At 41.6% G+C, this 13,885-nt stretch overlaps 1 protein-coding gene across 2 annotated transcripts in view; it reads left to right on the top strand.

Moving 5' to 3' along the window:
* USP54 (ubiquitin specific peptidase 54) overlaps nucleotides 1-13,885 on the top strand; it is a 1,809,222-nt gene that overhangs the window by 1,411,153 nt on the left and 384,184 nt on the right. For both annotated transcript variants that reach the window (XM_086922134.1, XM_086922133.1), the window contains exon 20: nucleotides 4,529-4,647. In XM_086922134.1, coding sequence (XP_086778260.1) covers nucleotides 4,529-4,647 — 119 coding nt within the window. The remainder of the gene's footprint in view (nucleotides 1-4,528; nucleotides 4,648-13,885) is intronic.

Here is a 13,885-nt window from a genome sequence, read left to right as displayed (position 1 = left end):
CTTTTTTGGCTTTAAAAGCCAAGAAAGCAGAGATAAAATGATCTCCCTATTACCTAGCTGTCGCTAACACCAGTTAGCGACAGCTAGTAGGAGATAGCGACCATCTTGGGCCCCACTTTGCATGTCAGTGATATTTATCACTAATGACATGCAAAGTGGGCGTGCCAAGATGTTAGCGACTGAAAACAGTCACTAACATCGTTATCTCCTATTACCAACTTTTGGAGATATTCGCGCTAAGCGCAAATATCTCCAAAAGCTAACACCTGCCCTGAGCAGTTCTTAGCCATGTTATCCAATGGGAGGTGGATAACATGGCTAAGAGCATTAGCTCGGTAATGCATGAATATCGCTGACTTTTCAGCGATATTCATGTATTGCGGCGATTTTTATCGCATTTGCGATAAACCTTGGTAATACCAAGGTTTATTTGCGGTAAAAATCGCCGCAGCTCAGCGATAAATTTTTGTCTCTAACCAAGCAATAGCGATAATTATCGCTATTGCTTGGTAATATGCCCCAGAGTTATCAATGAAGGAAGCTGGCCAGTGCAGCTGTGCCATTTGTTTCAATTTCGTCTATCTATCTATCTATCTATCTATCTATCTATCTATCTATCTATCTATCTATCTATCTATCTATCTATCTATCTATCTATCTATCTATCTATCTATCTATCTATCTAATCTGTGCAGCACTATATCTCAATACAACAATCTTTATCTAGCTATATTTGCAAGGCTTTCTATTTATCTATTTTTTTTAACCCTCTCTTTTTGTAATAAAGATTTACAAAAACATTACAAAAAGCATTAGCAAAGGCAAGAAGCTGGCAGACAATGCTAGACTGATTGACTTTTTGGGTCTGGTATTAGCAAAGACTTTTTGATATTGCTTAAATGATATGTATAACATATAAGCTTTAACCGCTTAACCATGGGGGCAATTCCGCTCCGGTGCGGCGGTTTAGCGGAGTGGGCGGGGCCGCGCCAGCCAACGGAGGTTCGCATAACTACTGAGGTAGCGCTCGCGGCGGCCATTGGCCGACAAACACACGCAAAGGGTTAAAGCATGGGTACTCACAATTTTTCTGTTGTCGGCCAAAATGACAGTGTGGTTAGTGGGGTGGGGTCAGTGGGGGGCAGGGCTAGAGATAATGTCATGACAGCTAGTGTATTGTTTACCATCTGATTACCATCTGACTACTTCCTGTTTGGGCGCCAGGATACCCGTAGGGTGACAGTTGCGCGTTACAAATAACTAAATACAATACAATACAATAAGAAAATCAAACCTGTTTCTAAACATTAGACAATGCTGTATTTCAAAAGCAGATGTAACTACAAAAAGCACATTTTGATAATACATTTTTATTAGCAGACAATAGCAATCTTAAGAGGCATTGCATAGCTTCATACACACTTTTTTCCCAATTCCATCACAGGGTTACTTTTGGCCCACCCTTCACCCCGCTATAGCCTGCAATGTCTTGCTAACGGAATGTCAGAAAGGCAAGGACCAAAAACTGAATAAAGCCAAGAGGATTCCAAGAGTTTACTTGTTATTCCTGGAGCAAACTCCATGACCGCTGAGGCCAGTCTGAGAGGGTCCCCCAGATTTTCTTCCCTTTCCGCCTGACCTTCCTCCTTTGACGCTCTCAAAGTGCAGACTCCAAGGAACACCCTTGCCATTCCTGGAAGAACCGGGATGGCGATCAAGCCATGCTGAAGCAATACAAGTACTAAAAACTGCCATGGTGATGAAGACCATCCCTTCTTTCACTGATATGTGTAAGGGTTTTCTTTGTCAATAGTAATGCTGTATGTCAAACATGAATGTTACTTACTGTATCTTCATCTGTGATATGCTATCATATAAGAAACGATTTTAAATACATAACAAATATTTGTTAGCATGCATTAAAGTATTTTGTGCTTTAGTTTTTTAGAAATTAGCAAAATGACAGGTGAATTTTTTGTTGGCTGCAGTTCTGGTGCCACAGCGTCCCACAAGGTGGACACCTTTATATCCACGCTACCACACTGGCATCACACACCTTGGATCTACTACCTATAGGCACTATCAGTGTAGCTGACTGTTCTGATAATTCTTGTTGGCTCGCTATAAGCAGCTTTAGAAGTCTTTACCAGCATTGCATACCATGTTACAAAAAGTGGGCTTTGGTTCAGCCCTCTGCTCTTGACTGCTAGGCTTTTTGTCCATTCCATTGCCAGATCCTGATGTTATGTCTTTTCTCTCTATTCTTGTGCTGGTCCCACTCCTAGAGAAAGTTGGCTTTACCCTGATTGAATGAGTTGTTCCCTTGAAATGCGGATATCAGTGAACAATTTTTCTTTTACTTCTTTACCATTTGTGGTTACTACTCCAGGGAAGTGCATGTCCTGCTCTTTCCCCAATATTTCTCTCTTTATTTAGCTTTGCCCTTTTATAGCTCATTCTCTTTCCCTTGCCTCTCCCCTTCAGTAATCTTTTGTTGTTTCCTCCCTCTAGCACGAAGTACTGACTTCACAACGTAGGGATATCTCTCTCTCTCTCTCTCTCTCTCTCTCTCTCTCTCTCTCTCTCTCTCTCTCTCTCTCTCTCTCTCTTTCTCTGTGTGTCTCTCTCTGTCAGTGAGTCCCTCTCTCTCTGTCAGTCAATCCCTCTCTCTGTAAGTCACTCTTTCTCTCTCTGTGTCAGTCAGTTAGTCTCTCTCAGTCAGTCAGTCTCTCTCTCTCAGTCAGTCTTTCTCAGTCGGTCATTCTCTCTGTGAGTCAGTCAGTCTCCCTCAATCAGTCAGTCTCTCAGTCATTCAGTCTCTTTCCTTCTCTGCCAGTCAGTCAGTCTCTCTCAGTCAGTCAGTCTCTCTCTCAGTCGGTCAGTCTCTCTCTCTTTGTCAGTCAGTCAGTCTCTCTCAGTCAGTCAGTCTCTCTCAGTCAGTCTCTCAGTCAGTCAGTCAGTCAGTCAGTCAGTCAGTCTCTCTCTAAGTCAGTTTCTCTCTCTCTCTGTCAGTCAGACAGTCTCTCTCTCTCTGCAGTCAGTCTCTCTGAGTCAGTTAGTCAGCCAGTCTCTCTCTGTCAGCCTCTCTCTCTCTGACTGTCAGTCTCTCTCTGTCTGTCAGTCTCCCTCCCTGGCAGTCAGTCTCTCTCTCAGTTAGTCAGTCTCTCACTGTCACTCTCTCTCAGTCAGTCAGTCTCAATCTCCCTCAGTCAGTCAGTCTTTCTCTCCCTCAGTCAGTCAGTTTCTCTCTCGCTGTCACTCTCTCTCAATGCAGTCAGTCTCTCTCCCTAGTCAGTCAGTCATTCAGTCTCTCTCTCAGTCATTCAGTCATTCTCAGTCAGTCTGTATCTCACTCTCCCAGCCAGTCAGTCAGTCTCTCTCTCTGTCAGTAAGTCTCTCTCAGACAGTCTCTCTCTCTCTCTCTCTCTCTCTCTCTCTTTCTCTCTCTCTCTCTCTCTGTCAGACTCTCTCTCTCCCTCAGACAGTCTCTCTCTGTCTCTTTCTCTGTCTTTATCAGTCTTTCTCTCTTTCTCTCTCAGTAAGTCAGTCAGTCTGTCTCTCTCTCTCAGTCAGTCTCTCTTAGTCATTCAATCTCTCTGTCAGTCAGTCTCTCAGTCAGCCTCTCTCTCAATCAGTCTCTCTCAGTCAGTCTCTCTTCTCCACTCTCACTCTCACTCAGTCTCTCTTAGTCAGTCAGTCAGTCTATCTGTCAGTCTCTCTATCAGTGAGTCAGTCAGTCAGTTAGTCTCTCAGTTAGTCAGTCTCTCATTCTCTCTCTCCACTCTCTCTCCACTCCCTCTCTCTCCACTCTATCTCCCCTCTCTCTCTCTCTCCTCTCTCTCTCTCTCTCTCTAATGGGTACATTACCTGCAAGGTCTGCGGGCCTCCAAAGTAGATCTGCCGGGTTGCTGGTGGCCTGCGGGCTGCACTATAAGTACTTGGACTTTAGAGGTTAACAGACAAGCATCATTCATTAATCTATTTTTGGTGTCATCCATGATTTTCCCACCCACTCCAGCATAAAGCATGCATCATGGGGTAATGGGTCATCCCAGTTCTACTATTGGCTGACTTCACTGTGAGTTGTGCAAGCCTGCTCTTTCACAAGAGCACATCCACACAAAGTAGTTCACTTCAGTGCTAGGGACTACTATGTTAATGTGTGCTTTTTTGAGACATAAACACATTCCAGCCTTTAGCCAATGTTTTCATTAGATTGATGATGACCTGGTAAATTTCCCAGCAAAAAAACAAGAATTTCCAAAATCAAAATGGTGGCTGCCAATGCCAGACCTATTGACTTTGCCAATACGTGTTCTAAAATGTAATCTGAATCATTGGCAACTTGGATGTGTAGACTTAAACAACATTAAAACTGGTGTTGTTTTTCTTTCAAATTGTTTATAAAACATAAAAAATTAAAAGTTAAACCAGTCACTTGATTTCTAATTGTGGTAGGCAAAAATCTAAACTTGAAGTGGTAGATTATTAACGGTGTTCATATTTTTCTCTTTGTTTTTCTCACCAGCTACGGCAGGTACAACTTTGGGGAAGTTGCAATCGACAGCAGGAAGGGGACTCTCAAAAACTCCGACAGCAGAGATAGAACGTAACCTCTGTGAAAATATTCTAGCACCAGTGTCAAAGGTAATGCATGGGCATGTTGTTTTCTTTTGGCATATGTGTTCCTACACATTAAAGGAGCATTGGCCAGGGGTGTCCAGCATTGGTTGAGGATGGCCTAATATACATCAGAATTTTAGAATAATCACTCAGGGCCATATGTATCAAGCCTTTTTCCTGTTTGCAAACAGGCAGATTCTCAGAATCCGTTTGTGAATGGATGGGAAAAAGCCTTTTTTGGATGTATCATCCCAAAAGGCCATCGCAAAATATAGAATCGCAAAATTAGCAATTCTCTATTTTGCAAAAGCAATTAAGGAATTGCAAATTGTGATTCCTTACATGGAGATCTGGAAACACCAGGAATGTGCTATTTGGCCTTAAGGAATTGAAAATTACTACCAATTTCAAGTTGGTGGTAATTTGTGATTTTCTTAAAAAAAGCACTTTTTGATTTTTTTAAAGTGCCGTATGTCGCACATACATGCTCCTAGGGTGTGTATGTGTGCAAAATGTGCACACATGCATATTTCAAATCAATTAACGTAAACAAACATATTCTTCTTCAGAATGCACCCCCAAAAACAATAATATATCTCATAATGTATACACCAGTCCAAGTGGATCACTCAAAATAATTGCTTAAAAAATGTTCATCTCGAGTACACAAAAGCACTCTCTCATAAAGGTGCCACAGATCAAACTGGTAGTGGTATCATGAGCCACCCGTTATATAGGTGGAACAATGCAATGTTATATAATGATAAAAAGAAGGACTTTAGCTGGAATGCACTGAGTATTTATATCTGCTGTGCTAATAACCAAGAATTTTCATATACATTTTTCTTCCAATAAACAGCATTAATATCATATGCTTGTGAAAAGAGGGAAGGGTAAGTTAGAGGTATTTAGACAGTTCTCATTCTTCTCTTTCTTTCTATGTACCACTACGTGGAACATGGAAAAAAGTCTTCGAATAGTTGGGTGAAGAAGTTTCCGAACAGCAGGAACAGTAGATACCCAGCTTGGGGCGTAATGGAGGGTCTGTCTGGGGGGAGAGCCCGCTCTTGTGGGGTCGTTATGCATGGTGCCCCAAGGAGCGTCAAGGATGAAAGAGTCATAGATAGTCTGGCTGTAGAGGAGGATGTCCATGGAGCTCTGTCACTTGATTTGGTTGGAGTGGATTCGGGACACCCTGTCAATCCCAACGGAGCCTCAGAGGGCTGCGCCATTTCTGGACTGAGGTCTTGCACCCGGCCCTGGTCCGCGGGGGTCCATTTTCACCCCGATCTAGTATCCATTACGCCTGAGCTGGGTATCTACCGTTCCCGCTCAGAGGGAGTCTTTTTCACCCAACTATTTGAAAACTTTTCTTCCTTTTTTAAGCTATCCAATTTCTTGGCTTTAAGTTGCATCATACGTTGGCATTGACCATGTACAAACGCCAAGTGTCATTATTCACTGTTAACGGAGCTCTGATTTTTGCCTCTTATTTGACACCTGTTTTCTCCCCTTATATCCATGTGGCACACCTTCTGGTCTCCAGCTTCTTTCTTGTGCCCTGAAGAAGGTGGTGGCTGCATTGAAGCCCTTCACCGAAAAGTGCGTCAGTACTTTTAATGACAGGAACCACGCAGTGGTACATGGGAAGGAGAAGAATGAGAATTGTCTAAATATCTCCATCTTACCTTTACCTCTCTTCACAAGCTTATGATATTAGTGTAATTTAATTGAAAAAAAATGTATATGAGTATTCTTGGTTATTAGCATAACAGATATAGATACTCGTTGCATTCCGGCTTAACCCCGTCTTTTCATCATTATATAAGATTGCATTGTTCCACCTGTATAATGGGTGGCTCATGATACCACTACCAGTTTGATCTGTGGCCCCTGTCTTTATATGTATTTTTGATTGGTTGGCTTTGACATTATGATAGATGTATAGATGTGATTACAATATCACTGACTTTGAGAGAGTGCTTTCGTGTACTTGAGATGACGATTTTCTTAGCAATTATTTTGTTGTGATCCACTTGGACTGGGGTACCCTTCATGAGATACATTATTGTTTTTGTGGGTGCATTTGGAAGGAAAAAGTTTGGTTACGTTAATTGATTTGTTCTACTATATATGTAAAAACATTATAGAAAAAAAATTGAAAATATTTATAGATTTCTCTACTTTTAATAAAGTATTTTTGTATAACCTATTTTCGATATTTTTATTTATTTTGTCGACTTTTTAGTTGACCTTGTTATTCATGGTTCTGCTCCCCGCTTGGGACATCCGTTTGTTTATAGAGAGATGCCACAAACTCATCCCATACCGTAGGCAGGTGACATTTATTCTAACCCTGGGCGTAGTGGGCGTAGTGGGGCTACGCGAAGCACCACGAAGTGGGGGGAAATCTACGCGCACCCTCCCACTTTGCGTAGCCCCACTACGTGCCGCTCGCCTCCCTCCCGCCCTCCTCTAATGCCCTTAAAATAATAAAAAGCATTGTAAAAGTAAAGAAATAAACTTACCAGTGATGCGGCGTCCCGGGGCTCCATCTTGCTATTATCTCTGCCGACTTCTAATTCCCAAATGCACATACGCATGTGCCCACGCATGCGCATTTCTTGCGAGAAATGCGCATGCGCGGGCGTCCGCGTATGCCCATTTTTAAAGAAGTCGGCAGAGATACCAGCAAGATGGAGCCCCGGGACGCCCCATCGCTGGTAAGTTTATTTCTTTACTTTTACAATGCTTTTTAATATTTTAAGGGCATGAGAATAGGGCCGGAGGGAGGCGGGTGGCAGTCAACTTCGCTCCGCCCACGGTGTGGGCGTAGTGTTGCCTACTACGCCTACTTCGTGTAGCGCGAAGTAGGCAACACTACGCCCACTCCGTGGGCGGAGCGAAGTGCTAAGCCCACCGTTAATGTATTCCCTTCTTGTGTAAGGTCCTATTTATAGCCTTATTTTCCCGAAGTCACCTGCCTGCATATTTCTGTCGGGATCCCTTTTATGTAGATTATACTCAGTACATTTCAGGTCAGCAAGCTACGAAGTCTAAAATGGGAAATAAATCCAGCATGAATTCACCTCCAAGGGTCAGTCGGGAAAGGTTTCTTCTACATATGCAATTAACACCCTTTTATAAAGTCCATAACAGAGAATTTCATACATTTACTATAGTTGCAAGCTTCTCATGATCTAAACCAACCAGGACTAAGCAGAGAGAAACAGTTTCACAGGAATATATTTAGAAGTTCACCCATAATTTTGCAATATAATGCTTTTCACGGACGATATCGGTGCTGGAACGAATTTTGTTACATCAGGTGTGATTCTACTGAGATAGATAGGTGCAACCTTGAAATAGCACTAATTATTATTTGGAAAAGCTCATGACGGTATCCTTCGTTGTCCGTGAAGCACATTCAACTTTCTTGAACTGAGACATGAAATTACGAGTTTATCTACGTGGTGCAGTGAAACAGTATAAACAAAATTAAGTGTGTGCCCTAAAGCTCCATGTTAGCCAAAGTTTCAGTTTCATTTGTTCAAAGCATTACATTCCGAAAAAATATATTTATCACCAGCAATCAATCTTTTTTATGGAAGTTGTGTGTTGTACGAATTCATCCACACAGGGCCGTAGCCCCACAGAGATGCCAAGACGCATGCAAAAGTATTGGATTACCACGCCTCGTTTTGTCCACACATTGCTTTCTAAAACCTCCAGGTATGGTTTCCAAGTTTCTGGTATGAATGTTTAAACCTAGAACTCTCAGCGTATGCACCCTCTACCTGTGCTCATACTTTAACTCTCGCCAATCAAATGCATTAAAGTGAAAGATGTATCAAGGCATATGTCTTGCATGGATCCTTTTATTATTGGTGTAATTGAGGTGTGTCCAAGAATGCACAGAATCTATAAAAAATCATGGCACACTTCTCTCAAGACAGTGCCATGTCAGAAGTAGAAGAAAGATTAAACAAAAACACTCTCCTATGCGAAAAAAGTGACTCGCTTTTCAGTCTCATCTCTGATGCAGATTCAATACTAGGCCCTTTGTTATTAACACAGGTTGTCTTCGAGAATGCATGGCGCACCTTATCTTCGCTATACCCCATGTGTTCTGTACTTAACATGCATTTGCTCAGTTCAATGTGCTGAATCGTCAGCATTCTGTGTCAAATGAGTGTTGCTCCCATCTCACCTATTGTCTCTGTTCCTATTAATCAGGAATTGTTATAACACTGCAAAAACCCCAAGGTTTTTGGTTTCAATATGGCCTACATGCGCTCTGTATATATTTTTAAGAAAAGTTGCCAACCTAGGGCCTTATTTATGAAGGACTTGCGCCGCCGGTGCGTCACTTTTTCCCATGTTAAAAGTGACGCACCGGCGGTGCAAGTCCTTCATAAATAAGGCCCCTAGTGTTACACATATGGGTGACATGTTCAATATCAAAGCTCTTCCAAGCTTCACATCAGCAATCATTTTTGGCCAGAAGTTTATCCAGTTTACATTTTGCAATTAAGCACCCTCTTACTGCTTTCAGCATGGTTTGCAACTTGTAGGCAACTTACTCGAGGAATTTTCGTACACAGGCTTCTTGGAGACACTAATCATAGACCTTTTGTACTCTCCTTCGACAAATCATCCTTGCTGTGTATATATATATATATGGTTTGCAAAGCATTATCACAACGCACTTTTATATCACCTACAAAACGGCGACCATTTATGTGCCTAAAAGTAAAAGCAAGGTTGACAGTCTAGACTTTAGTAGAAATGGAAAAGGGAACTTAATTTTTGTACTGCACATAGCACTTTAAAAAGGGTCTAGACATCAAGGACTCTATGGTCCAGTGGAAGGCTTGTAGTAGCCGAAACGCGTAGGCCGTCCTAATCGTTGCATGTTCCAAGTTTCCATAGGAAATCCGCAACATTCTATAGAGAATAACTTTGGCGCCGGTTGATGAATCTTCGCGAATTTCTCAAAGAAGATGGCACGCTCTGCTCCGCTCCTTCCCTCAAAGTTTTGGGGGGATTCGTCAAGTGGGGGCTGAGAATAAAGGGGGGTCCCAAAACGTGTTTTCCCCATGTTATTTTCCATAGGACAATTAGACACGGCTACAGCCCGAACGGCTAAACAGAATTGCACCAAATTTGGCAGAGAGGTAGAATTCGGTCCGCAGATCACCCTTTTGCTTAAATGGTGTAAATCCATTCAGTAGTTCCTGAGAAAATCCAAAGGAAAAAAATATATATATCTATATACGCGCACCTAAGGCGCACGGGTCCGCGTACCGTACGCACACGGTACGCGGACCGTGCGCGTACGTACGCGTATGTGTGCGGACCTTCGTGTGCCTGAGCTGCATGCTGATTGGCTGTCAATGTCTGTCAACACTCCAAAACAGAAATTGTTGGCAGCCATCTTGTGCCTCGGTAGACTGAGGCACAGGAAAGCAGAAAAACAAATGTCTAGAACTCAAAAAGGGGGCAGGGTAGAAGCACCCTGACCACCTAGGCCTGCTCGGGGGCTCCCACAAGGACCCCCCAAGCCCAAAAAAAAGTTGGGGGGGGGAATCGCGGGGTACGCGAAGCAGAGGTACCCGTACGTTGCGCGTACATGCGCGTACACCGTGATTATTAAAAAAAAAATTTGGGGGGGGGGCTTGGTGGTTTTTTTGGAACCCCCTTAGCAGGCCTAGGGGGTCAGGGTGCTTCTACCCTGCCCCCTTTGCGTGTTTTCCACCTTTGTTTCACTGCTTTCTTGTGCCTTGGTTCTACCGAGGCACAAGATGGCTGCCAACACTTCCTGGATTGGAGTGTTGACAGACAGTGGCAGCCAATCAGCATGCCTTCCCGAGAAAGCAGCATGCTCATTAGCTGTCAACACTTCTAACCAGGAAGTGTTGGCATCCATCTTGTGCTAGGTAGACCAAGGCACAAGAAAGCAGAAAAACAAATGTGTAGAAAAAAAAAGGGGGCAGGGTAGAAGCACCCTGACCCCCTATGCTTGCTCAGGGGGTCCCACAAGGACCCCCAAGGCTAAAAATGTTTTTTTTTAAAAACCCGGTATGTTTATTTAAAAATTACCCCCCAGAGGGACCAAATCGCGGGAGCATAGTGATAAAGAAGTGTGGGGGTGCCCAATTCCCCCACACTACCCCTGGCACTGCCACCCTCAGTATGCAAGGGGGATTAGTTCCCCCTCTGCAAACACGCTCGGGGGCTGCGTTGCAGAGAGGTGTAAAAAAGGGGGTGGCCTCATTACACCTCTCTGCAATGCAGCCCACTGGTTTATACTGGAGGTTCCAGGTGGGCTAGTTGGCCCCCAGGAACCCCCAGTATGCAAGGGGAATTAGTTCCCCCTCTGCAAACACTCCCGGGGGCTGCGTTGCAGAGAGGTGTAAAAAAGGGTGTGGCCTCATTACACCTCTCTGCAACGAAGCCCCCTGGCGCATATTGGGGGTTCCAGGTGGGCTAGTTGGCCCTCAGGGACCCCCATTATGCAAGGGGAATTAGTTTTGTATTTTACAAAGAGTGATGAAAGATTTTACTAGTGTATGAAAAGGTGTATGCGATTGTCACGTGGATGATGTCATCAGTGATGCCATCAATGATGTCATTTGAGATGTCATCAGTGATGTCACTGACCATGTCTTGAATGATCTAATATGTGACATCATCAGTAGTGGATTGCGGGTGCGCGAAATATAGTTAGTACAACTAACTATATAGGAGCAATTTCAATGGTTTTGTATGTGAAATGTCCAGCTAACTATAAAACCCCTAAAACTTATAGTTTTTTGAGTGAATTTCAAAGGTTTTTTAAATGCTAATTCCTAACTATATAAGGCCTGAAACCTATGTTTTTTTCAGTGAATATATATATATATATATATATATATATATATATATATATATATATATATATATATATATATATATATATTACCTACTGGCGGTCGCCAGTAGGTATATATAGTTAGGATTTTTTCTCTATGGGATTTTTGAAAATTCTATGTCTAATAACTTTGGCGTTTGTGGACGGAATTGGCTGAAATTTTCAGGAAAATGGAACATTTTGTTTCTGAGCAGCCCCTGACAATTTGGGGGGGTTTCATCAAGGGGGGGCCGAGAAAAAATGGGGGTCCCAAAACGCGTTTTTCCCATGTTAATTTCCATAGGGCGGTTGGCCTCACTTTTAGCTCCAACGGCTGAATGGATTTGCACCAAACTTGGCAAAATTGTAGGGACTGTTAGCCTGATGTGCCTTTGCTAGGTCTTGATGGAGCCGAAAAACTAAAATTCTTTATAAATGATGTCATAATCCACTATCACACTTACACTTACCAATCAATACCAGGCCCATAAACATAGAGAGTGAGGTGAATGGATACTATATGTTTGTTTAAGACATTCATAATAAACTATCTACAATAAACAAGACCAGCTTGTCATTTTTAAAAGTTTATTAAAACATATTTAGAAAAACTTAGGTTTGGAACTTTATTAAGCAAGCATTAGAAAAAGTCATATAAGTATTATTCAGCATTTAATAAAGAGATAATATTATTCATTAGCAGAAATAAGTGAAAAGGAAGAGCATTTCCAAAACCTAACTATCTCACTGACTCTACCCTCATCGCCTGAAAACAAAGTCTTTAAAAGTTACATTTCTTACGTGTAATCATCGGACAGCAGAACACGTCCTTCTGGAATCAGGAGCGTAAGCCAAAAGTTTGCAGCTAACGCCTATTCTTATACTCTAAAATAAGCTGAGCTAACTATTTTTCACATTCCAACAGCTGAATTCTGGCTCTCCATTGGCTGAATCACCTCACGCCAAAGTAAACTGTGACATCGTCCACCACGAGACCAGGCTTTACACCGAGCCATTGTTCATGCACAGAATCCTGGCAACAGTTCCATAGTCCGCTACATTTTGTAGCAAAAATGTTCAAGCAATACAAAATCTTGTCACGTCTCTTCCTTTTAGCCTTGAGCCAGACTGTTCTGAGCTTTCGTGGCACATCCAAACCCACTCCACAGAGTTGTCTTTAGCAGTTCATTTTCTAATGTTTTCAAAATAGAAGTTTATCATCCACTTCAAAATATGGGTCTCTCATGTGGCTTTCAACATCTGCAGGCCTTTTCTAGAAGGGCGTCAATTTTCTGCGCCACTTTTTGCTTGCGTCACTTTTTCAGAAAACTATTATTTAAACAAACACAAAAGAATAATTAATTCAGGTAAAACAAATCCTTCTGTTACCCACCCTTTCCCTGCTAGTAATTAACCCATTAATAAATGACAACTAGCAGAAGCAAACAAATAAAGCAGCACATAAAATATCTACCATTCTTCATGTAGTCCAGCTTAATGTTTCTGAAAGAGTAAAAAGATGATTAAATGATACACAGACAGACAAACACAACATAGGACATACATGTAAGCACATTTAAAAGCACATGCCATGAATGATCAGCTGCATATTAATAGTGACAAAGACAATAGGACAGACATAACAAACAGGACAATATTAATAATGTGTTACAAAAACAGACTTGCAAATGCGACAAGAGCACATGTAATTAGTTTCCCGCGTGTTCATGTGTGGTGCAAACTTAATCTAGGTTGGGTTAATAAAATAAATCATGCAACAGTGCATTAATTAATCAGTTAATGTTATGGGGAATTGAATCCACAAGCCAGAATAAAATATTTTCTGCAGCTCGCTCTATCAACTCCCTCATCTGGTGATATTAAAATCACCAAACAACACACCAAAAATTTTAATTAAAAATGTTATCTATTGAACATGTTTCAGGCTTACTCTGGATTAGTATTCAAGCTCTAATTTCATCTATCTCATAATTAGTATTGAGTCTTACATCTTACTAATTCTGTATCCTTTACCCTTTCTTTATTCAGCCTAAGTTGGATCCTTTCCACCTTTGAATCCCCAACCCCCAATGAATTTAGGGAACTAAGTTTTAAATTGCATAACTACTTTTTGAATTGCACCAACAAAACAAATATCAATCTGAGTATTATAAAACAAAACAAAAAAACAAAAGTAAATTTTTGAAAATTTTTGAAAAATTAGTACATAGTATATACCCCCTCTTTTTTTTTTTTTTTTTTGAAAAATTAGTACATAGTATATACCCCCTCTTTATTTTATTTTATTTATTTTTTTAAATTCTAAACATATTTTCTTCGACCTTGCGTCTTACATAAAAGTGTTTCCAG

This window comes from Lissotriton vulgaris, chromosome 5, assembly GCF_964263255.1.
Source record: "Lissotriton vulgaris chromosome 5, aLisVul1.2, whole genome shotgun sequence".
Taxonomy (NCBI): Eukaryota; Metazoa; Chordata; class Amphibia; order Caudata; family Salamandridae; genus Lissotriton; species Lissotriton vulgaris.
Note: the sequence above shows the minus strand (reverse complement) of the source record. Positions and strands in the feature narration are given on the sequence as shown.